This window comes from Miniopterus schreibersii (genome assembly GCF_964146895.1).
Source record: "Miniopterus schreibersii genome assembly, chromosome: 10".
In the NCBI taxonomy this organism is placed as follows: Eukaryota; Metazoa; Chordata; class Mammalia; order Chiroptera; family Miniopteridae; genus Miniopterus; species Miniopterus schreibersii.
This window is the reverse complement of record NC_138110.1, coordinates 3,804,591-3,828,593: the sequence shown is the minus strand read 5'-3', so window position 1 is coordinate 3,828,593 and position 24,003 is coordinate 3,804,591. Positions and strand designations below refer to the sequence as shown.

At 40.4% G+C, this 24,003-nt stretch overlaps 1 protein-coding gene across 1 annotated transcript in view; it reads left to right on the top strand.

The window, feature by feature from the left end:
* Nucleotides 1–24,003, top strand: part of VAPB (VAMP associated protein B and C) — a 50,439-nt gene that overhangs the window by 5,923 nt on the left and 20,513 nt on the right. The window contains exon 2 of the mRNA XM_081149993.1: nucleotides 21,511–21,663. Within this exon, the coding sequence (XP_081006119.1) occupies nucleotides 21,511–21,663 (153 nt within the window). The remainder of the gene's footprint in view (nucleotides 1–21,510; nucleotides 21,664–24,003) is intronic.

Below are 24,003 nucleotides of genomic sequence, written 5' to 3'. Positions count from 1 at the left end.
AGATGCTCCTCAACTTACGATGGGGTTACATCCTGATAAACCCATCATAAGTTGAAATTTTCATAAGTAGAAGATGCATTTAATACACCTAACCTAATTGAACATCATAGCTGAGCTTAGCCCCCCCTTAAATTTGCTCAGAATACTTGCATTAGCCTACAGTTGGGCAAAATCACCTCACTGTGCAGCAGCATGAGAGAATATCGTATTGCATATCGATAGCCTGAGAAAAGATCAAAATTCAATGAGGTTTCTACTGAATGCGTGTCAGTTTCACACCATCATAGAGTTAAAAAGTCGTAAGCCTAACCATCATAAGTCAGGGGCCGTCTGTAAATATTTTTGGAGAGAGGTAGATTGAAACTGTTTGTCTTTTGGATTCCACTTGAGGACAGTAGAGTGGATCCCTGGACCGTTTAATGAGATTTGAATGGTTTGTGATATGGTTTGGGACCTTTATGACTCAGTTTCTGGGTTGTCTTTAAAGGCAGAATGAGAATGCTCAGAGAACAGGGAGAGACAGAAAACAACCTCGGGGCTAGGAGTAGAGGGCATATTTGCAAGGGGTGAAGTGAACTCCCCCGTAGGTCCAGTGGGTTGCTTAATTTCCATAAGACAGTCCACAGAGCCTGTTCTTTATTTAATCTCTGTCACTGTCCGATGAGGGGAGTTACTCAGTGGCTAGGTAGCTTGCCTGTAGAGGAGGCAACATCTCCATTCCTCTGAGGGGACCCCACAATACTTGCAACCAGGGGAGCAATGGGCAGTGGTAGCTCCTACGGGCTTATCCCCTGAACCTGTTTCCAAGGCTCCCTTCTCTCTCTGGCTTCTCCGGGAGCCAGAGCAGCCCAGCCTAGGTTCTCCTGCTGCCTCTTGTATGCTCTTCTTTGTTTCACTGTCCCAAGTATCCTTTTTTTTTTTTTTTTCCTTTGGCTTAAACACAAAAATTTATTTCTCACAGTTCTGTAGGTTGGAAAGTTCAAGATAAAGGTGCCAGCAGGGTTGGTTTCATTTGGAAGCCTCTTCTCTTGGCTGGTAGACAGCCACCATCCTGCCTGTGCTCTGAAGTATACTTTTGCTGCCATCGTGGAGCCAATACTCATTGACTCGGTGCTGTGTAGCCCTTCCCTTTGGATACCCCCATCCCCTTTTAATAAATTTAATTTTTCTTTATTCACCCTCTGAGATGGCTAACGCACCACCGACTGTTAACCTTTCAAATTAGTGGCCTGTTTGTCTAGTTCCGAAGTCATTTCTTTCCAATGTATCGCTATCAGCTCCTTAGAATGAACTCATAAAGGGGTTCATTCTTGGGGAAGGGAGGCAGAGAATTTAAAACCATAAAGGAAGTGTTAGTAACTGTCAAGATAATTTATTAAGAACATTAGTTAAGAATTATTCTCTGTGTAATTTTTAGGAGGGATTTCATGCCATACTTTTTAAAAAAGTTCATATTGATAACTTCAAATATTTTTTTATTTACCTTGTGTTGATTCACTTTTTAGATCAGATTTTGATGGTGTTTAATGATTCTGTGTATTTAGAAAACATTGGCTTTTGAGTAATTTGCAATTCTGCCACTGAGTTTCGAAGGTAGGGTAAAATTTGTGTGTGGTAGAGATTTCACAGGCTTACAGATTGTTAAGTGGAGTTTGAGGTTTTCGAAAGGGTGCTTATTAAGATAAGAATGTCTAAAGTAAATTACCATTATAGGTGCCACCTTAAACTTGATAAGCAGGGCTGCAAAGCCTTCAGTCCCACATGCTCCTGACGCGCCACTGCTTTAGGCAGAGAAATAAGGGTGAGTTAATATATAGCTAGAAATTTCTCAAATGTTGAAAGAGAGAAACTCAAGGTGAATAACAAAAGGTGCTGTTTTAATTTGTATGAGATCTACTTTGGGAAGTCATTTCTCCAGAAGATGACATCCAAGTGCATGAATCAGATTGGAGAGGGTTTAGGGAATGCCTGGGTATGATGATCATGTGCATAATAGATGTGTACAATTGGGAATGTTTTGCGTTTGTACCTTTTTAACAACTCGTCCTTGGAGGTTTCCTTTATGGACCCATGATCCCGTCTTGTCTGGTAGAATAAAACGTGACTGTGGTGCAGCAAGGTTGGTTCGGTCACCACTTACTGAAAGCTTTCTATGGGCCAGGCACTGAGTTGGGGACAAAGGAGGAGTCCTGGCTCTTAAAGTTCCCAGCCTCTAGGTGGTGTGGGGAAGCAGGAGAGTATGGAGACCTGATGTGTGGGCTGTCCCCCCCTGGGAGCTTAGAAAGGCTGGTTTGGATGATCTCACAGGGAAGGTGACATTTGAGATTTGTGACTCGGTGAGCTTGTACTGTGTGCTAGGCGTTTTTCTATATGTGCTCATTTAACTCTTACAACAAGGATTTGAACCAAGATCTGTCCTGACTGTAAAGCCCATATTCTTTCTCTTTATGTTGGCTATATTTCTTCCCTTAAAAAATGAGTGGGAGTGTGACTGACTAGGAAGGCCCTTGGTTTTCTTATTTATTATGTTGTTAGGAAGATGAAAGGAGAACTGGAAATAGGGCCTTGGGAATGGAGAAAGGATTAAAAGAGAAATGGGACAGAAGAAGAAAGGAGCTTAGTAGTAATTGTAATCTAGTAATGGCCTCCTTGGCACTGCATACGGGAAGTACACAGTTGTTCTGGAACATTAGAGTGACTGACTAAATTTTTTTTCTACCAATTTCTGTTTTCCCCTAAGAACTTGTGCCCTAACTTGATCACTTCTGATTGTGTCATTTATTTGTGTTGAAAATTATGTGCTAATATTAACGCTATACCTTCCCTTCTGCCACCCTACTCCCTGCTTGAAGTCCTTTATTTCCTTGGTATCTGCCATCACAAACGATGTGGGTTAATTGGGTACTGTCTTAGTCTTTTAGTTACATCATTCAGCATTTACAGTATAGTAGGAAAAAGGGAAGGAAAGGAGTGGTACCTACCTGAGAACTCAGTATTATTATCTTCATTTTAGAAATGAGAGAACCTAGGCCCAGGACTTGGCACAAGGTGGTAATCTGCACCTAGGTCTCCCAGTTCCTAAAGCTCATGTGCTCTGTGTCATGAAGGGAAGCCTAAGCTCCTGGCCTTGCCATCGCGTAGAGGCCCTCAGCTGAGCTCCTCAGCTTTGATTTCTTCTTCTGTTGTATGAGGAGGCTTAAACACAGGGCCTCTCGGTGTTTCTTCCCGCTCTAGCTATGAGAGGTTAAAGTTTATTTAGCTGAAGAAGAAAGATGGAAAGCCCCTTGAGGACAGAAATGAGCTTGCATTTCCTGTAGTACCTACCAGTGCTTTGCACTAGTGGGCTCCCAAATATTTATTTATTTATTTATTTTTAAATGTATCTTTATTGATTTCAGAGAGAGAGGAAGGGAGAGGGAGAGAGATGGAAATATCAATGATGAGTCATTGATTGGCTGCCTACTGCATGCCCCACACTGGGGATCGAGCCCCAAACCCAGGCATATTCTCGGACCAGGAATCAAACCCCGATCTACTGAATCCTAGGTCCGATGCTCAACCAGTGAGGCACGCCCAGCCAGGCAGCTCCCAAATATTTAATTAACTAACCTTCTTGTTCCTGTTTAGAAGCTCACTGTTCCATTGACCTTTCCTGAGTATTCTTGGAGAGATTCTTATCCAGTTTTTTCTGCATCACCTTGAATTTTCCAGTTTGTGTATCACATGTATGTTTTGTTAATGTCTTACTCTTCCTGTGCTTCAACTCATTGCTTTGGCTTCCCCGCTAGAGTGCAAACTAGAGGTTTCGTTTCTTTACTTTTCTTTTTTCTTTTTAATGTTTTTATTGATTTCAGAGAGAGGAAGAGAGAGGGAGAGTGATAGAAATATCAGTGACAAAAGAGTCATTGATTGGCTACCTCCTGCACGCCCCCGACTGGGGATCAAACCCACTTGTGCCCTGACAGGGAATGGAACCATGACCTCATGGTTCATAGGTTGCCGCTCAACCACTCAGTAATGCCAGTTGGCCGTTTCTTTACTTTTAACCAGTAGAGACCAGTAGAATATATTTTGTTCTTATCATTGTGTTCTTCTCATAGTAACCCCAAAGAAGGGGATATACCCCTGGACTTGGTCATCTTTTCAGTGTTTGGCATGACCATTTGAAATGGAAGCGTACACAAGAATAAAAAGAGGAATTTGCTGTAAAACTACAGGTTTGTCCTTGTGGAGGCTTATCTGAATTCTCATTCTGTTGGTTGAATTGATTTGTTGGCATATAAATGCATCCTGATGGACTACTCTGAAAATCTAACTTCGTGCTTTTTGACCTTTTTAAAGTCAGACACTGCTTTACTAATTGGAAGAAGGAAAGCAATGAATTACTCCTTGGAGAATCCGCAGATGCACTCACTCAAAACTTCCCATGTAATTGAGGAACAGGAGGATCACAGCTGACTGTGGGGGTGCCTGGTTGACCTCATGGCAGAGGTGGAGAAACAGGAGATGTCACCTAGAGGAGTCCAGGGAACACTTGGCCGGTTCATTTGGGATTTTAATTGTATTTTATTATTATTTTTAAATGAGTGCTTTTCCTGTTCAAAGCAAGATTGTTCCTTTTTTTCCTTTATATGCCTAACACGAGCACAGTGCTCAGCAATTAGTCATCTGCAGTAAGCATTTGAGTGTTGTGTCTTCCACCTTTAAAAAAGAATAATTGCTTTCTCAGTCATGTTGCTACAACTGTCTCCTCCCTTCACTTTCCTTTGTATCCTGGCAAACTTCTGGAAATAGTAGTCTTAATCTCCATTTTCTCACCACCCATCCACTCCTAAAGTCATTGCCCAGGAGCTGAATATGTGCTTCATTACCACATCTATAGTTGCATTTTTAGTCTTCGCCTATGTGTACTCTCTCTAGTATGGACACCTGTTGCCGTCCTGCTTCTTGACACACTGCTCTTCACCTCCCTAATTACTCTTTTGTCTTTCTCCCACCCATTTCCCACTTTGCCTATTCCTCGTGGAGTCCTGTTGGTAATGCAGAGGGTTGTAGGTTCTCCCTCTCCCCCTCTTCTCACTCCTCTTCTCTGTCTTTCTCCCAGTTTCCCTGCCTCCCTGCCTTTTTCCCCTTTGGGAAGCTCTTCTGCCAGTACCCATGGCTTCCAACATCTTTTGGGATGATCCTAGGCCTGACCCAAGCCCATATATAGGGCCACAGGTGCTTCAAATGCAGCGTGGCCCAAACGATACTCCTTACCATTCTGTTTTCCTTTTTGCTCCAGACCTCCTCTTTCTGTGTGTGTCTCATTGAGTGGTACACCCCCCCACACAGTAGACGAACTCAGAGACTCAGAGCCTGTGACTCAAATCTGCCCCTTCTTCCTTACCCCCGCTATGGCTGCCTCATTTCCCCGATGACTGTAATAGCCTCTTAATTGGTCCTCCTGTCTGAGTCCTCTCTTCTCTCCAGACTGATGGCACTTTCAAATATGCAAATCTGAGCTTATCTCTTGCTTGCTTTAAATCATTAAATGTCTGCCCAGTGCCAAAAGAATAATGTTTAAATTCTTTAACAAGATCTAGAAAATCATTTGTGACTGTCACCCTTGCTTTCTCCAGCACTGTCTTTCCTCATGCTGTGCTCCAGCTTCTCTTCCCTGGTCTTGAGACTTTTGCAGAAGTTGTTTTCACCACTCGGGATGAGTTCAGTCCGCCTTCTGTTTAACTACTCCCTCCCACGTACCTTCAAGGCTCAGCGTAGCTTCACTTCTTTGAGGTCACTTTCTTGGCATTCTCTCCACTCACAGTGTGCTTCTCCCCTGTACCCCCAAATTTATCACAGTGAGTGTATTTGGTTACTTGACTTCCTTCCCTATTAATCTACAAGACCTTTGCCTTTTTTGGACTGTGTCTTGTCCTTGGACCCCAGTGCGTAGCACAATGCATGGCATGTTGCAGGTTCTCAGGAGGTGAATGGTGTTGGGTCTGAGAATGCTGAGAAGGGAGGGACGAGAACTGGCTGTGGTGAGGATGGTGAACCCGTCAGTGAGTCCTGCTGTGGGCAGCAGGTTGACGTGGCACAGTGCATTTCACTGAGAAGATGGGTAGATTTGTCTATAAGTGCTGGCCACTTTTTTTTCGTTTACAAACTTGTTTTCATGCCTCTTCACCCCCTGTTCTTCACCCATACCAGTCCCATCACTTATGGTGTCCTGCTCCATTTGTCAGCCTCTCTATTTCTGGTGTCTTGAATTTCTCTCCTACTTATTCCTTCCCAGTGTCTCTAAACATGCCTAAGTTTTCCCTTCCTAAAAAGAGATCGTATTCCTTCAGCTTGTCCCCTCACTTAAGCAAATGCCCAGTCTTCCACTGCAACTAAAATTTTGGAAGCAATGAATCTTCAGTTGCCTGTTTACGTCTTCACTTTCCTTTTAATTCTGAGACTTTACCCCTCCACTGAAACCCTTCTCAGTTCACCAGGTTTCTCTCTGCGACATTTGTCTTTGACTTATCTGCTGAACTGCCCACTTCTTTATCAATTTACTGAATGTTGACATTTTCCAGGCTTCTGCTCCGTTTAACTACCCTCCGAATGTTATCTCATTAATAATGCCTTCAGTTCTCACTTCTACACAGAAAACTTCCAAATCTCCATCTCCAAGCAGATTTTGATTTCCGAGCTGTCTGCTTAGTGGGTATTCCTGCCTACCTGGTTGTCATGAAAGCACCTCAGACTTAACCTATTCCATACTGCATTCATGGCTTATTTTCTCATTCCCATGCAGTGTGTCTTCCATATCTTTGGAAATGGCCCTAGCACCCAGGTGGGTAAGCCAGAAATCCTAAACTCATATCTACTGTGTCCATTTTAACCAGCAGCATCTCCTGCACCCTTTGCTTCTCCTTATTCCCCTCCCATGTCCTGAGTATAGCCGTCTCCCTTCAGGATTACTGCCCATGTCTCAGCTTTCTGCCTCTGACTTCTTCCGGCTTCCCTCACCCCTCACACTGTCCTGTATACAGTTTTCAGAGTTATTTTTCTAAAATCACAATTTGATCATGTCCTTTCTTTGTTTTACAACATTCATTAGCTTCCTAGTTCTTATAGGTTAGTGATCAAAATTCTTAGGCCAGCATCAAAGCCTTTCAAAATTGAACCATACTTGGGGGAAAAAAAATTCTCGGGTGGTATTTTATTTTCTCTTTTAAACAACAACATTTACAAACTGTTTAGAATAACACTCAGGTACACACACACCGACATGCCATGAGTGCATGTATTTTATTATTATTATTATTTTTAAATATATCTTTATTGATTTCAGAGAGAGGAAAGGAGAAGGAGAGAGAGAGAGAGAAACATCGATGATGAGAGTCATTGCCCTGACCGGGAATCGAACCCCGATCGCCTGGATCCTAGGTCGATGCTCAACTGCTGAGCCACACCTGGCCGGGCTATTATTATTATTTTTAATCCTTACCCAAGGGTATGTTTGTTGATTTTAGAGAGTGAGAAGGCGGTGGATGGGGTGAGGTGGGGAGAGAGACAGCAATGTGAGAGAAACGTTTACCGGTTGCCTCCCATATGTAAATCAAACCCGAAATCTTTTGATGTACGGGGTGACACTCCAGCTACCTGAGCCACCTGGCCAGGGCAGTACATGTATTTTTATCTCTGGTTTATACTGAATGCCAGTAGATACAATGAGTTGTTCTTTTTAGAACCCGTGATTAGAAAAGGGAAACCTATTTCCCTTACTCACCCCTACCTTCCTAGAATCATTAAAAAATATATATATATATTAAGATATCTTTATTGATTTCAGGGAGGGAGGGAGAGAGAGAGAGATAGAAACATCAATGATGAGAGTCATTGATCAGCTGCCTCCTGCAAGCCTCCTACAGGGGATCGAGCCCACAACCCAGGCATGTGCCCTGACTGCGAATTGAACCTCGATCTCCTGGATTATAGGTCGATGCTCAATGGCTGAGTCACGCCGGCCAGGCCCTAGAACCATTATTAATATTTTTCCTTCTATTTCCTCATGCAGAGCTCATTGCCAGACTTGTGTAGGGTTAAGATATTCAGTGTTAGCAATTTATTTTTAATCAACTATATATAGGCTTTTTAAAAGCATAAGCACACATGATTTCCCCCCATTTCTCAGCTTCATTCACTTCCCTTATGCCCCTTCTACTCTAACCATGTGGTGTCCCCTATAGAGGTCCTTCGCACTTTGATCACACCACACCAGGGCTTTTCCTATAGCTCAGCATGTATGTACCTTAATGTTTTCAAATACCAGGGCTTCCCTCAGTGTTCAGCTCTCCACCCTCGTGTGTTCACATAAAACTTTATATGTTAACTTTAATACAGTATACAATGCAGTAAGAGGTTGTATACAGTCCTGCAGTTAAGAGTGTGAATTCAGGCCCTGGCCAGGCAGCTCAGTTGGTTAGAGCATCGTCTTGATATGCCGAGGCTGCAGGTTCGATCCCCGGTCAGGGCGCATAACAAAAATCAATCAATGAATGTATAAATGAGTGGAACAACAAATCGATGTCTCTCCTCCTCTCTCTAAAAGTCAATTTAAAAAAAAAAAAAGTGAATTCAGGGGCCAAACTGTTTGGATATGGATCCCGGATCTGCCACCTAAAAATCACATCACCTTGGATAAAGTGTTTAACTTCTCTGTGCCTCAGCTTCTTCACCATGGGGTATATTAGGAGGATTATATGAGTTGATCCATGTAAACTGCTTGTACATGGATCTGGCACTGTTAAATGTTAACTAATGTCACTATCACTTGATAATTATTTTCAAGATATATCATTTTAGAGCCTCAGTCCAAGAGATTCTTTTTTTTTTTTTAAATGTTTATTTATTTATTTATTTTTAATGTTTTTATTGATTTCAGAGAGAGGGGGAGAGAGAAACATCATTGATGAGAGAGAGTCACTGATCCGCTGCCTCCTGCATGCCCCCCCCCGGGGGGGGATCGAGCCCGCATGTACCCTGACACAGAATCAAACCATGACCTCCTGGTTCACAGGTCAACACTCAGCCACTGTCCACACCAGCTTGGACCCAAAGATTCTTATGCATTAGTTCTGGATGGGTCCTGGAATGGTCCTCCAAGTACATTTACTGTCTTCCTAGGGTCTGGCAGGAGCAGCAGTTATCTGTAGCTTGAGGGCCTAGCACAGTACCTGGAACTTTTTCATTCATCAGTTACTTATTGGATGCCTACTGTGTGCTACGTATTATTCTAGAAACTTGAGAGACCTAGATGAAAAAACTGGCAAAACCTTTGCCTTATGAAGCTCATCTGGTGGGGAAGATGGACACTAAATAAAAAAGGAAATATATAACTGTGGTGCTGGATAATTGATAGTTGCCAAATGGGGTGGGGATACAGGGTAAAGGAGTTTGGTAGTGGATTCTGTCTTAAAGAGGGTTATTGGGAAGCTGTGTCTCTGAGAAGGTGATATTTGAACTGAGACCCTATTAAAATGAGTGTGCAAGTTATGTGTACATGTAGGGGAACAGCATTCCAGACAGAGGGTAGGGCAAGTGCAAGGCCCCAAGGTGGTGATGGTGATGAGCTTGGAGTATTTAAGGGACAGCAAAGTCATTGTTCCTGCAGTGGAGTGATGGAGTGACACTGCAGGAGATGGGCTCAGGAAGGAGTGTGTCTGGTAAGCAAGCCATAGGAGGGACTTTGGATTTTGTTGTGAAATGGGGAGCCATGGAGGATTCTGAGCAAGAGTCCATTTTTTATTTTATTTTTTAATATATCTTTATTGATTTCAGAGAGAGGAAAGGAGAGGGAGAGAGAGATAGAAACATCAATGAGGAAAGAGTCATTGATCAAGCCCGCAACCGGGCATGTGCCCTGACCGGGAATCGAACCCCGATCGTCTGGATCCTAGGTTGACCCTCAACCGCTTAGCCACGCCTGGCCGGGCAAGAGTCCATTTTTAAAAGAACATGGCTGGTGTGGGGAGAATTGGCTATGGGAAATGTGTGGGCGCTGGCCTGTGTGGAAGCCTGTAAGGCTACTGTGGTAATCCAGGCCAAGAGTAGGAGAGACTGGCTTGACCAGGGTGGTGGCAGTGGGGAGAATGTGGTAAGACGTGTTCAGATTTCAAATCGATTTTGAAGGTAGAGCTGGGAGAACTTGCTAATGGCTAAGTGTGGGGTGAGAGAGGAAGAGAGGAAACGGGTAACTGCTTGTGGCCCAAGCATTTTGGTGCGTGGTAGTTTTTCTTCCTGAGATGGGAAACAGTGGGTTTGGGGGCGGGAGTGGGACTTGAGTGCAGTTTGGACATGATAAACTGGAGATGCTTAGTCTACCTCACCTGCAGGTCAAGGTTAGGGGAGAGGGTCAGGCTATGGATACAAATGTGGCAATCAGCTTATTGTTAGAACACAGTACTGAGAGATTAGGTAAGCCTTTTCAAAGAGAAAGCATTTGAGCAAAATTTTGAAGAATGAGTATGATTTCCAAAGACAGAGAATAGGGAAAACAAAAAATAATTTCATCCAGGTCTCACTGTCTTTTCCCTCGGCCTCTTGTTGAATTTAAGGAGCTGCTGACCTGGTTGATCATCTCTTTTCACCGGTATAGTCACTTAGGTTCTCTACCGAAAAGGAAGCCAGAACAGATTACATACTAACTGATAAGTCAACCACATTCTGCTATTCCTCAGTGTTCACAAATTGAAATTTTAAGTTGGACCCTAGAGGTGCAGAATGAGCAGTGTGCTTTGCCTCTATACATCTGCTGTGAATTGGGTTGTGTTGATTTTGGTGTGAGTGCTTTTGTATGCTGTCTGTCATCTCCACTGAGGAGTCAACATTTTGGGGAAGTTTTTACTTCCACTGGTACTTACTTTATGTGCTTGACTCAAACTGTTAATTTTAACTCAGTCAAGGTAAAACCACAACTGCAGCCTTGAGAAATTGGGACCCTTCTCTCATTACTCATATCCCTCACTGGTGTCTCTCTTGACTCCTGTTTTGTCTAAAAAAAACAAACAAAAATGAGTCATGCTTTGCCACTTTCCTATTTAGGTAGAATTTTATTTGAAGTAGAATATTGCTTATTTTATTGTTTATTTTCATGATCACTGTAATCACAAATTTTGGTCTCCTAAAAAAATTACTAGATGTTTGTTAGTCAGTGGGGTAAAGATTGCGCATTGAAAAAAATCAGTTTATTAAGTAGTCTAAGATCCTTTTAAAGCTGATACATAAAATTCATACCAGTCAGGTATGCTGATACCTTAAAACAGCCTTCATCTGTGTACTATCATCTGTCTTTGTGCTGGGCTTAGATAGGATGTATGAAACTTCAGCCCTTGTATTATACTGTTAGTCATTTTTTTATTTAGAAAAGGTTGCATTAAAGAAAAGTAGTCTTACTATTTACCACTAGGTGGGTAAAGGCTTTTAGTCTTCAAAGTTCTTATAGATGTGATCAAAATTTTAGGTTTGTATTTGTCTTGAATTAATGAGACCACTACTGCCCTATACTTAATGTAGGTACATTGGTTTTCAACAACTGCACAATTCAGGATCCCAGTGTTTTTATACATACAAGACATTCTGGGCAAGAAAATTCTCTAAAAAGAATATTGTTTGGATCTTAGGTAAACAATAGGTAGCTTTCTTTATGTGGAAAAATTTAAATACCGAAAAATACAGATAATATAATAAACACCCCAATACAGAATAACCGAGTGTCAATAACTTATTATACTTTGTTTTAAATCTTTCTTTAATAAACTTCACTTAGAATGTAAAGACATGTCTGCCCTCCACATCTGCTCCTTTATGCCCCTCTCTTTTTTACCCTCCAAAGGAATTTATTGTGAACTGTTTCTGGCTTTTTTTCTATATTACTTAATGCAGTATCTTGGCATATGTATTAACGTGTTTCTGAGACCCATCTATTGTTGAAATATAGATCTATTTCATTCTTTTCAATTGTATAGTGCTTCATAAGAATTTAGCACATTTATTATTACTATTTTTTAATGTCTTTATTGATTTCAGAGAGAGGAAGGGAGAAGTAGAGAGAGAGATAGAAACATCAATGATGAAAGAGTCATTGATCGGCTGCCTCCTCCACGCCCCCGACTGAGGATCAAGCCCGCAACCCGGGCATGTGCCCTGACTGGGAATCGAACCTTGATCTCCTGGATCCTAGGTCAGTGCTCAACCGCTGAGTCACATTGGCCAGGCAAGCACATTTATTATTAATGAGTTCTTTGTTCAGAATAATAATTGCTTATCTGTTAACATAAGCTACAAGTAAGTATCTTTTAGTTTCCTTGGCTCTTCTTTGCTGTCTAGCTTTATGTCTTTTTGGGGTAGCTTTCCTGAGTTTGATCTTAGGTCTTCCATAGCACTTCTTCCTGCTGAAATTTTACACTGCACTAGAGTGCTTTGTGGTCTAGTTTTCCCACCCATGTGGCAGACTGAATTTTATTTCTTTCTGCTCCAAAGGAAGTAGGAAGCTGGTGAGCTGAAGAAGTAGTCTGAAAGATTGGTACAGGCTATTTCAATCAGGCTGCCTGCCTTCTAGTGTGCCTTTGATGGCATCATTAGTGAGTATTCTTGGTGTTGATTTCTCCTGCTATAATAATGGGTATGATGTTTCTCAGTGGCTGGCTGTCTCCTGAGGATATCAAGGAGGTTGCTTTATTAATTTAGAACACATTACATTCTAAGATTTCTTCAGGAAAATTTTATGTCTGTGTGAGGGTTTTTTACGTGTGGTTATTTCAAAATAAGAGTTACACAATTAGGCTTTCTGCTGAAATATTGGAATCCAATGTCTGCCATTAAAACCACATTGGTTGCAAAGCTTTATTTGTTTCTAAAGCATCGATTTTATGTGTGAGCTAACAATTCAATCAAGAAAATAGATTTTTTTAAAAACTTCTCCCAGTGTCCTTACTCTTGAATTCATGGCTGTTTAAGAGCTCACCCTCTCTGAATATCTGTTACTATGATATATTTTTTTCATTTTTTAGATGGGGCAACTTTAAACAAAATTATCATAGAATAGTAATGATAAAAGCATTATCGACACAAGTGAACATTTTTAAAACCTTCAACCTGTATACGAACAGCACACATTTATCATGACTAGATCCAAGTTGTGGAGTAGGTATCTGTTTATAGGAAACGTGCTGAATCAGAGTTGAGTTCCCTCTCAGAAATCTGGTGTTCATTCACACTGCGCACACTTACTGAGCCCTTTTATTATGGAGCAATTGTACTGTTCTAGGCTCAGGGTATCCAGGGATGAATGGGACAGGAACAATTTTTGTGTGGAGGTTTACTCTAGACAGGAATAAATGAACTATGAGTTGATCCTAAGTCTTGCGCTGAAGATGAAAGGGTGATAATGCTGGAGAGGGGGCAACAGTAGTACCAGTGATCATTCACACAGAATCGGGTTGTGCATCCAGGAGTATGCATGGAGGAAGAAGAAAACATTGCTTAAAATAGAACGATGGCATGGCCACTTATTCATTCACTCAGCCAATGTACTGAGCATCTGCTCTATGTTCTGGAGTGTTCTGGATGCTCATCATCTGTAGTGAACAAGAGAGACAGAAAAATTTCTGTGTTTGTGGAGTTTCCATTCTGGAAAGGGAAGACTTAAATAAACAAGAAAAGAAATAAAGTGAGGGTTGATGCATTGCAGATGGGTAGGGAAAGCAGGAAGCAGTAGGATATCTTTAATAAAAATAGACTGCCAAAGGATAAATTTTAAAGACATCTATAAGATATTCAACAGATTTTACTTTATACTGTCCATTTCCCCCATTTTAATATACTTTCCCATGCACAGAGCCTACTGTATTGAAACCTCAAGCATAATTTTATTGTCTTAACAAAATCCATCATCAGCCCTAGGCTTCTGGAGACAGATTATTACCTTCCCAGAAGGTAATCTTTTCAGAGTTGAAGTGAAATATGGTTAACTTGTTTTTTGGAAGGGTTGAGGAAAGAGATATTGTACCTAAATTGTGTTTGCAAGGGTATAAAATACAGCTCTTTTTATGCAGAGTGAAAAAAACTGTTGTGGAGCTAATAACTTTAAGTTTATATCTGGAAAGCTGAGACCTGATAGATTATATATCAAATTGGTATATACTTATTTGGTAACACATATAGTTTGAGTTTTAAAATACTGTAGCTGCATCAGGAGACATATTACAAAGGAAGGGTATGTGTTTCTAACACCAGAATTTCATGAACTCTAGAAAAAGAGAAAAGCAATCTCTTTGCAAAACAAAGCATCTTTATTCATTTTATATATTTTTACTTATTCATTTATATACATATAAGATATATATTTGAAAATTTCAATAATATTTAATATCAGTAATGTTGGGTGGGGGGGTGCTACCAAAAGTGAATTAATATGAAGGCCATATACTTTTTTCTTCCTCTTAATAAAAAAAAAAGTTTTCTTTAAGAGTAGCTTCAGGTTCACAGCAAGATCCAGTAGAAAGTGTAGAGACTTACTATATGCCCCTGGCCCTACACATGCACTATCAACATCTAGCACTAGATGTTATAATTGATAAACCTACATTGACACATCATTATAACCCAAAATTCCTAGTCTACATTAGGGTTCAATATTGCTGTTGTACATTCTATGGGTTGTGGCATTATAGTATCATACAGAATAGATTTACTGTCCATCTATTTAATTTCTCCCTACCTTCTCAACCCTTCCAACCACTGATCTTTGCCTGTTCCAGAATGTTATATAATTGGAATCATACAGGATGTAGCCTTTTCAGATTGGCTTCGTTAATGTAATATGCATTTAAGATCCTTTATGTCTGAGCATGATAGCTCATTCTAGTGCTTAATGATATTCCATTGTTTGGATGTATCACAGTTTGTCCATTCATCTACTGAAGGACATCTTGGTTGCTTCCAAGTTTCAGTAGTATGAATAAAGCTGCTATAAACATTCACGTGTAGGTTTTTGTGTGGACATGAGTATTCAACTCCTTTGGGTAAATACCAAGGAGTGAGATTGATTGCTGGATTGTATGATAAGAATATGTGTTTTTGTAGAGAAACAGCCAAACTGTCTTCCAAAGTGTCTGTACCATTTTGCATGCCTTCCAGCAATGATTGAGTGCTCCTGTTCCACATCCTTGCCAGCATTTAACATTCAGTATTTTAGATTTTGGCCATTCTTTTTAAATTATTATTACTGATTTTAGAGAAAGGAATGGAGACGGAGAAACATTGATGTGAGAAAGAAACATCAGTTGCTTCCCACACGCACCCCAACCAGGGATCAAACCCTCAACCTGAGCGTGTACCCTAACTGGGAATCAAACCCGCCATCTTTTGGTGCACAGGAAGGTGCTCCAACCAGCTGAGCCACACTGGCTGTCATGATTTTGGTTTTTCTAATAAGTGTGTATTGGTATCTCATTGTTTCATTACTGTTTTAACTTGCAACTTCTTAATGACATGTTAAACATCTTTCATTTGTATATTTTTTTCCATCTATGTTTTATTTTTCATCCATATATCTTTAGTGAGGTGTCTGTTCAGATCATTTGCCCATTTTAAAATTAGGCTGTTTGTTTTCTTATTGTTGCATTTTAAGAGTTCTTTGTGCCTGGCCAGGCGTGGCTCAGCCATTGAGCATCTACCTGGGTAGGATCCAGGAGATGAAGGTTCAATTCCTGGTCAGGGCACATGCCCGGGTTGCGGGCTTAATCTCCAATGATTCTCTCATCATTGGTGTTTCTATCTCTCTCTCCTTCTCCTTTCCTCTCTCTGAATCAATAAAGATATATTTTTAAAAAAAAGAGTTCTTTGTATATTTTGGATGACAGTTTTTTATCCAATATGCTTTCCCCCAAAAAGTATGTCTTTTGCAAATATCTTCTCCCAGTCTGCGGCTTGTCTTCTCATTCTCTTGACAGTATCCATTGCAGAGCAGATGTTTTTAATTTTAATGAAGTAAAGCTTATCAATTATTTTCATGGATTGTGCCTTTGGTATTATATCTGAAAAGTAATCGCCAAACCCAAGCTTATCTAGAAATTGTTATCTTCTATGAGTTCTATGGTTTTGTGTTTCATATATATATATATATCTTTCTAGTTGAATTGCTGAGTAAAAATAAAATGATATATTTACCCCTTAAAAAACTTCTGTCCTGCTATTTACATATGTGGTGATATGATATGCTTTAGTTTACACAGATAAGGCCAAGATTGAGTTTTGAGTTCACTTGGAGTTTTCACTGGTACCTTTTCCAGTTGTTGGGACCTGAACTCAACAGCTTTGTCATAGTCTCCTCCTGCTTGGGTCTTAATGAACGGTTACAGAGAAGCACCTACTACGGAGAGACTGGTAACATGTTTAAGGATTTGATGGAATACTTTTTCCACAAAATGCTCTCCTATTTCCTGGTTGATAAGTTTATCCAGCCATTTTTAATGAAATTTCCACTACCTGGAACCTGAACTCTTACTGTTGAGAAGTTTGCTGGATTGTGACCTTTTTTCTTTGACCTTTAAGCCTGCACTTTGTAATTCTAAGGCTCCATTTTTGTAAGTAAGACTGAAAAATTGACTGTACCTCTTTTCACTTTCAATGCTGTGCATATTACTGCTGACATTGTGTATTGTTTGCTTTCTAAGGTCAATTCTAGATCTCTTACTGTCTTAAAATATTTTAAAATGATAATAAGCCAAGACTGGGTGTAGGAAATACAGTAAGTCAAAAGGTTTTGTGACTTCTAAGTGAAATGATGTATAATGACCAATTTTACTGTAGGCTAATTGATATAAACAAGAGCTAAGTTCTTAAGGCATCTCATCAGCGTTATAACGAAGCAGTGTTATTTGAGGACCTGCTGTAGTTTATACTGTGCTTAGCTTTATCTGAATACCTTTCAGATCATGTTGAGCAATTCATATTCAAGTTAGTTAATGCTATTCCATGAACATCTATCAAACTCAGTTTTGACAGGTGAACATACCTAACTAACATAGAGCATAAAGAACATTAGTCCAGTTAAAAGAAGAAAAATTAAAATTTAAACAATAGTCCTAATTTCTTCCAAAATCATGTTGCTTCTTTTTTTTTTTTTTACTTCCCATTTCACATCTTAGATGCTTAGTTCCTCGTTTTGTATAAACATTAGCTGAAATAAGGAATAGGAGGTTAGAAAGAAAAATGATTAAAAGTATATGCTGTGGTTCTAGAGATACCTAATCATCTTTTTCATCTCTTAAAAGAAAAAAGTCTAACTTTGAAAGGAGATTTCATTTGTAAAATTGACTCTGTACTTCATAAGCAATGTTCAAATTCATTGGTGATAAATATGCATGTTGATATAGTAAAATCCCATTTTTTACATAATGCTTTAATGGAAATGGCAGTTTTATGAAATGAAAGTGACTAGTAAAAATCTGAATGATGCTCATAAGCCCTTACATCATTTTTATTGAGGTTTTTGTGTATTCTAATTCATTAATACAGGGGAAAAGGAGAACACTAACATGGTTTATTTCCTGTAATTATTCAAATAGAATAGAATTTATTTTCAATAAAATTCTTAGAGTAAATTGCTGGGGGTGGGGAGAGAAAGGTTGACCTGTTTTTATAAAATGTCCTGATTTTTACTCATGAGACTTTGCCATTTTGCCGGTGATGTTCATTTGCATATGTTTCCCTCCAGATTTTTACAAATTATTACACCGACCTAAGCCCAAGAAATCCTTAATACTTAAAGGCCCAGGAATGAGTGCTGAGGACAAATCAGGGATACTTATTTTACCCTGCTTATTAGTACAAGTATTGTCTTATAATTAGACTACTTTTACGTGCTGCATAAAGGTTGAAACATTATTGAGATTGCTCTGTAATAGATTAACTGGGTCGATTTCCAAAAGAGCTTAGTGTTTACAGTTACAATTGGTTTTTTTGTGTGTACCTGGAAGAAAAGGTCAACGTAAGAGATAAACAAATACAGCAGGCCCTCAATTAACATCATTTTGTTCAAGGTAGTTTGACTATAATGTTGATGAGATGCCCCAAGAACTGAACTCTTGTTTATATCAATTAGCCTGTGGCAAAATTGGTTTCATTATGACATTTTGCTTAAAGTTGCAGGACCTATGATGTGAAGTAAGGAATTAACTGTACTTTAAAAGTTTAGGCTCTCCCAACTTCATGAGGTAGGGTGGGTAGGAAGAGATACTAGAAATTGAGTTGGAAACAAATACTCTTAATTTCATCACGGTGTCATCTTGCTAGCATCCCTGTGTCCTGCTCTCCGTGTACTTTAAACACCTTTGAAAAATCCGTTGTTTTTTATGTTTGTGGGCAGTTATAAATTCTTGGCATTTGATCTGAAGATACTTCCATATTCTTGAGGCAGAATTTTGTTGAAACTCAACTTTAAGCTTATGTCTGGAGAGCTTTAAGTCCTGGTAATTTGTAAGTCACCTTAAAGTTGTCTGTGAATACCTTTTTTACCTCCAGGCTTTATATTTGAAAGCATAGCCCTTTTTAGGTGTCTTTGTGTAGACACACATTTTTGCCTATTTTCCTCTCCTTTCCCCCAGCATTGTGGGGCTATTTGAGCTGTAGCTATGCCTACATGGAGTTCTTGCACTTGGCAATTTTTATGTGAGGGCCAGGAAATGTATGTAGGTGGTGATCTTGCCCATGTAGGTTTGTGTGTTGTTTGGGCATGAGTATGTGCATGTGTTTGTTTTCTTTGATCCCAGAAAACTAGAGTTGTGTTCAGGGATTCTTTTTTCATCATTGCTGAAATGCTCTCCACCTGAAGCAAGCAGAGGACGTAACGGGAGCTCAGACTTTCTTTATCTTCATTGTGAGTCAGACTGCAGGCATTGGAGAGTGGAGAAGGGTAGAGTCACAGAGAGCCATTGCCTCCATAATCCCTCAAAAACTGCCTCACCACCAAGTGTCCTGTTTCTCCCTTAACGCCAAGAACTTGATACAAGGATGGAGTCCTGTCAGCATCTGGCTTTCCTTCATGGTAGCTGAGAATCCTTTTGGGCCCCAGGGTACCTTACCTCTTGTATAAGCTTTTAGTTCTCAGTATGGAGATGACTTAGAGGTGCACTACCAAGGACTACTCCTTTCCCCACATCTGGCCACAACTGCACTTACAGAATACCTCTCTCTCACGGCTTCCAGCCTGACTCCCAGAGGGAGGGCCAAAGGTAGCACTTTATTGGAAAGGTAAACAAATGGACAGCTTCTCTTTAGGCATTTCATTCTTGAAGATGTCATTGCCTGTGAAATGAGAATAGCTTTTAGTACAGATAACCCCAAAACAACAGATGATCCAGTAATAGAATTGGCTCTATTTTAATGCAACACATGCATTTCTAAAAATCACCATACTCTGCAAATAGCACGGTAAAAACCACAGGACTTACAAGGGGGAAACGAAGTTAGGTGCCTAACACTCAGAAACTTTGTTGTGTATACACACACACATACACACACAGGTTACTAATAAAAGCAGTAGCACAGTTTTGCATACATTAAATATGTGGGAAATACATAAATACTACATTTAAGTATGGCATTTTACCTCAAAAAAAACTGTCTGCTTATGGAAGTGGGCATCGGAGGAAGGAAGAGGGTCACCTGCAATTGAAGGGACCATGGGAACACCAGGTGTGATAGGCATGGCTCCTAATCCAGAAGGTAGACTGAGGTAGTGGTATGTGGTTGAGGTGTGTCGCAGGTGTGTATTTCTGTGCAGCATGGTTCGGCAGGATACAGTTTTCTGTGTTCACCTAGCATTTCTTGCAGACAAAATCACACATAAGCAAATGTGAAATTAGTTTTATGCTCAGATTGTCCCCCTAATATGTACATCAATCACATTGGAACAAATTCACAGTTTCAAAATAAGCTTTATAGTAGAACCAGCTGTAGTTTATTTAATTTTGGAATTGAGTTTCTTTTCCTTTTTTCCTTTCTACCATTATTGATTTCTTAATTTATATTTAAGCCCATATCATTGATTGATTTTATATACCCTGAGCACCTCTAATGCAGAGAAAGCAGCCGAGATTTTAATTTTGCTAGTGGTAATCTATGAGGTAGTTTTCCCCTTGGTAAATGAGTATGTGTATCTGTGTCATGTAGACACACACACACCTTTCCTAGATGCCCGGCACAGTGCCAGAGAAACTTGGGAACAGTATCATCCTTGTCCTCAGGAGCTTAGAATCTCATTAAAAAGTTGTCAAGTCATAGATTTAATTGTCTTTGTTGGTTGGGTCTTCTCAGGGAACATCTGACAAAGCAACATTATGTATTTCTTAGTTTGTGAACACACACCCACACACACCTTCCACCCCATCGCCTACCTCCTTGTAAAGAGCTTGCCTAGAGGAAACACTAAGATAAAATTTGAAAAGGACCTAAGAGGTCTCATAGTTCAAACTTTCCACGTGATTCCGTAATAAATACAGTGGTCAGGTGTCCATGGTAGATTGGTAAATGGGAAAAAAGCAAGTTTCAGAGTAATGTGAATAGTATGATCCCATTTTTGTTAATGCTCCCTCCCTGCACGGGTATGTACATACTGTTTATATGAGCACAGATGATGTGGAAAGATCTACCATAGTTACCTCAGGGGACAAGGGAAAGCTTATTAACTTCCTCTTTATACATATTTTATTGTTTGGCTTGTTTTAAGCAGCATGTTTTACTTTTTTAATTAAAAAATCTAATAAAGTAGAAAATGAATAAATAATAATAAAATATCCTCAGGGCACTGAGCTTTCTTTCAATCTTCCCAGTATCCTGGGTAGTTAAAACTGAATGTGACATTTCAGGTGTGGGCTGCCCAGCAGGACTGTGAATTTGCTATAGCCCAGATGTTGTGGACTCTTCTGGCAGTACCACTATATTGTTTATAGACTGCTAACACCTCAAAGCCTTTCTTACATCTGCCACTCTGCACACACTGCCACTGATCATCACTGTGCACCCAGGTCTGGCCCTTTACACTCTCCCCATTAGCTTTCTTCTTGTTATTGTGGAAATCAGTATTAAGCATAGGTTAAGAACTGGCCTTGGAGTCTAGCTGCCTGATTACAGAGCCTAACTACCACTAACTAGTGTGAAAACATAGACAAATAATGTGTCTTCCCGAGCCTCAGTTTTCTTGTCTGTAAAACAGCAGTAGTCATAAAGTTGTGAGGGATGTTAGAATGCTCACTGGGTACCTGGCGGCATGGTGAGAACATGTGGATTTTAGCTGCTACTGTTAGTGCGTTAGCCTCAGCTCATCTCTGTTATTTATAATACTGAGATAGTTTTGGATCTCGAATCTTCCCTTAACCGTATTCCGTTATCCCTCTCAACCTCAGACTGTAAATCAATCTTCCAAACTTTCTTCATGAGATCCCCAATCAGTCTCTGTCTCTCTTTCCATAGGTCCCTTCACTGATGTTGTCACCACCAACCTAAAGCTTGGCAACCCAACAGACCGAAATGTGTGTTTCAAAGTGAAGACCACAGCACCACGTAGGTACTGCGTGAGGCCTAACAGTGGGATCATTGATGCAGGGGCTGCGATTAATGTATCTGGTAAGTCCTGAGACTGGAGGCTGGAAGGGTGGGCTAAAGAGGCCCCCTGAGCCAGTGGGATTTCTTAAAGGTTGTATTTGCAGTGTAGCAAAATAAGATGTAGACTTCTCTCCCCAACCCTCCAAGCTTAGTGGGTCCCCCTCTCCTGTTGTTTTTCCATAATCAATGCCTCTTTAGTGTAATGCTTACAAACCTTCGCACCTCAGTGGTTAGAGCAGAATTACAGTGGTAACTTCAGACTTCAGAATGCGTTTGGTTTTCACTCCCTTGAAATTAAATCTGCCTTTTGGCAATAAATAAAAAGGGCTAAACAAACTTAATTTTACTTTGTGGGAGAAAGCTAAATGGAGTTATTTTCTTATGTAGGCTAAATGATTTCTGACATTAAGCTCATGTCATTTCCAATGACTGGTAACTGCACTTTACTGATTATGAAAGGCTAAGGGAGACGAGGGCATAGGAAATTAGAATATATTCAAGGGTGTGAGTTTTGTTCATGTCTGATGGCTTGTTTTTCCCCTTCCGTCTGAGAGTGCATATATTTTCCAAAGTCCAACTTTTAAAAAGATACTGTTAAAGTGCCCAAATTGAGAATTGGATTTTAGAATTAAGGAGATAGAAGTGATGGGTTTGAGTTTAATGTATTTTAGAAATGGAATAAACTTTTAGCTCATTAGGACTTCTGATCCAAGGATGCCTTTGTGTTTATGAGGAACTGTGTGGGTGTGGGTGTTTATCCTTTGAGTATCAGGAGATGAACCATAGTGGGCTCTGCATCATTAGAGGCCACTACTTGTTTGAAATGGGTACCTGGCTGGCTTTTTTCATGACAGATTTTGATTGTGATACATTTGGCTATTCACTTGACACCTGAAAGAAAATGATTCACTTCTTAGGAAAGATATGAGGTGTTTCATAATCTGATCATTTCTGCAAACTCTTATTCCCTACATCCATTGGTCTCTCTCATTACGGCGCGCCCACATCAGCTATCCCCCGTGCGCTTCTGAAGCTGCAAAAACCCGATCTGGACTCTTGAGTCAGCTTATTATCCAGGAAAAGTCAAAAGTGTAGGAGCCCACATTTACTGAGGGTCTCCAGCATGCTGGGCCTGCACACACATCATCTCCTGTAACTTCTGTTCTCTGCCCTGTGAGGAGCACACTGTTACCTCCATTGTACCAAGGAAACTAGCAAGTGACAGCAGGGTGTGAATTACTCTGCCTGGCTTTAAAGCCCCAGCTGTTTGAACCATAGCACCCTGGAAAACAGAAGGGGCCCAGGATGTTGGTGTTTCTGTACCCTTGGTTGGTTCTATAGGTTTAAAAATCAAATGGGTTTCTGTTTTTCTGTTGAAATCAAGTGCATCCTAGTCTTTCATTCTCTTCTTTTATTGACATTTTTTCCTTGATTTCCTTGCCATATCATATTTGAGCAAGGTTGTCAGTAGATGAGAATTACCAATTTTCACAGTAACTGTGGGAGCAGTAACATGGTTTTCTGAATAATATAGTCTCAACAGGCAGGTGTACAGTGTAGGTGTGTTTTCCAGTGTTATAAGTTTGTGTGTGTGTGTGTGTATCTCTTTCAGAAAGATCCATCCCTCTCCATCATAGAAAGTTTTTTTAAAGTAATAACTAATCCTGGGTGTTTGTTTTGATTTATGATTTTGATTTATGATTACCTGCTTAAGGAAGACCAAAACATTGTGGGTGTCGCCTTCCTTTGGCAGATGAGAAGGTAAGGTGCAGAGAGTGGGCATGGTCATCTAGAGTCCTTGGGTGGTTAGTAGTGGCAGAGCTGGTATTTGAAGCCAGGTGTCTTAGCTCCTGATCCAAGGGCTCTAAGCTGCCTCAGCATTGTTAAGGGAAGGCCCCACTTACAGGTAAATATAGTGCCCTGGCTCTCAGCATGTGGTGTACTTGGGGAAAGGAATTGCATAATAAACTGTGTGTCTGCTGGCCTGCCTTCTAGATGAGAAGGATTATGTTTGCACATGGAAACGGTCCCTTAGTTTTTGTTTGGTGTGTATTTATCTCAGTGTTTGAGGTGCCAGTGGTTGAGGCTAGATGTCAGTGTATTTCCAGGACGACCTCACCCGTTGGCACAGGAGGCTGGCACCCGTTTGTTGCAGTTTTATGTGCTGAGGGGCCACTCTGTCATTTATGAGATATTCATGCCTTGGGATAAAAGCGCTGCACTTTTCCAAGGGTCTTAAAGGCAGCTACATGATGACATCTTCCCTTCAAGGAGAGAACATCCTCAGGAGGTCACAGTGCAGCTCGTCCAAAGATCAGCTTTCCCTTCCCACAGGTGCACATGTGCCCAGGCTCTACTCAA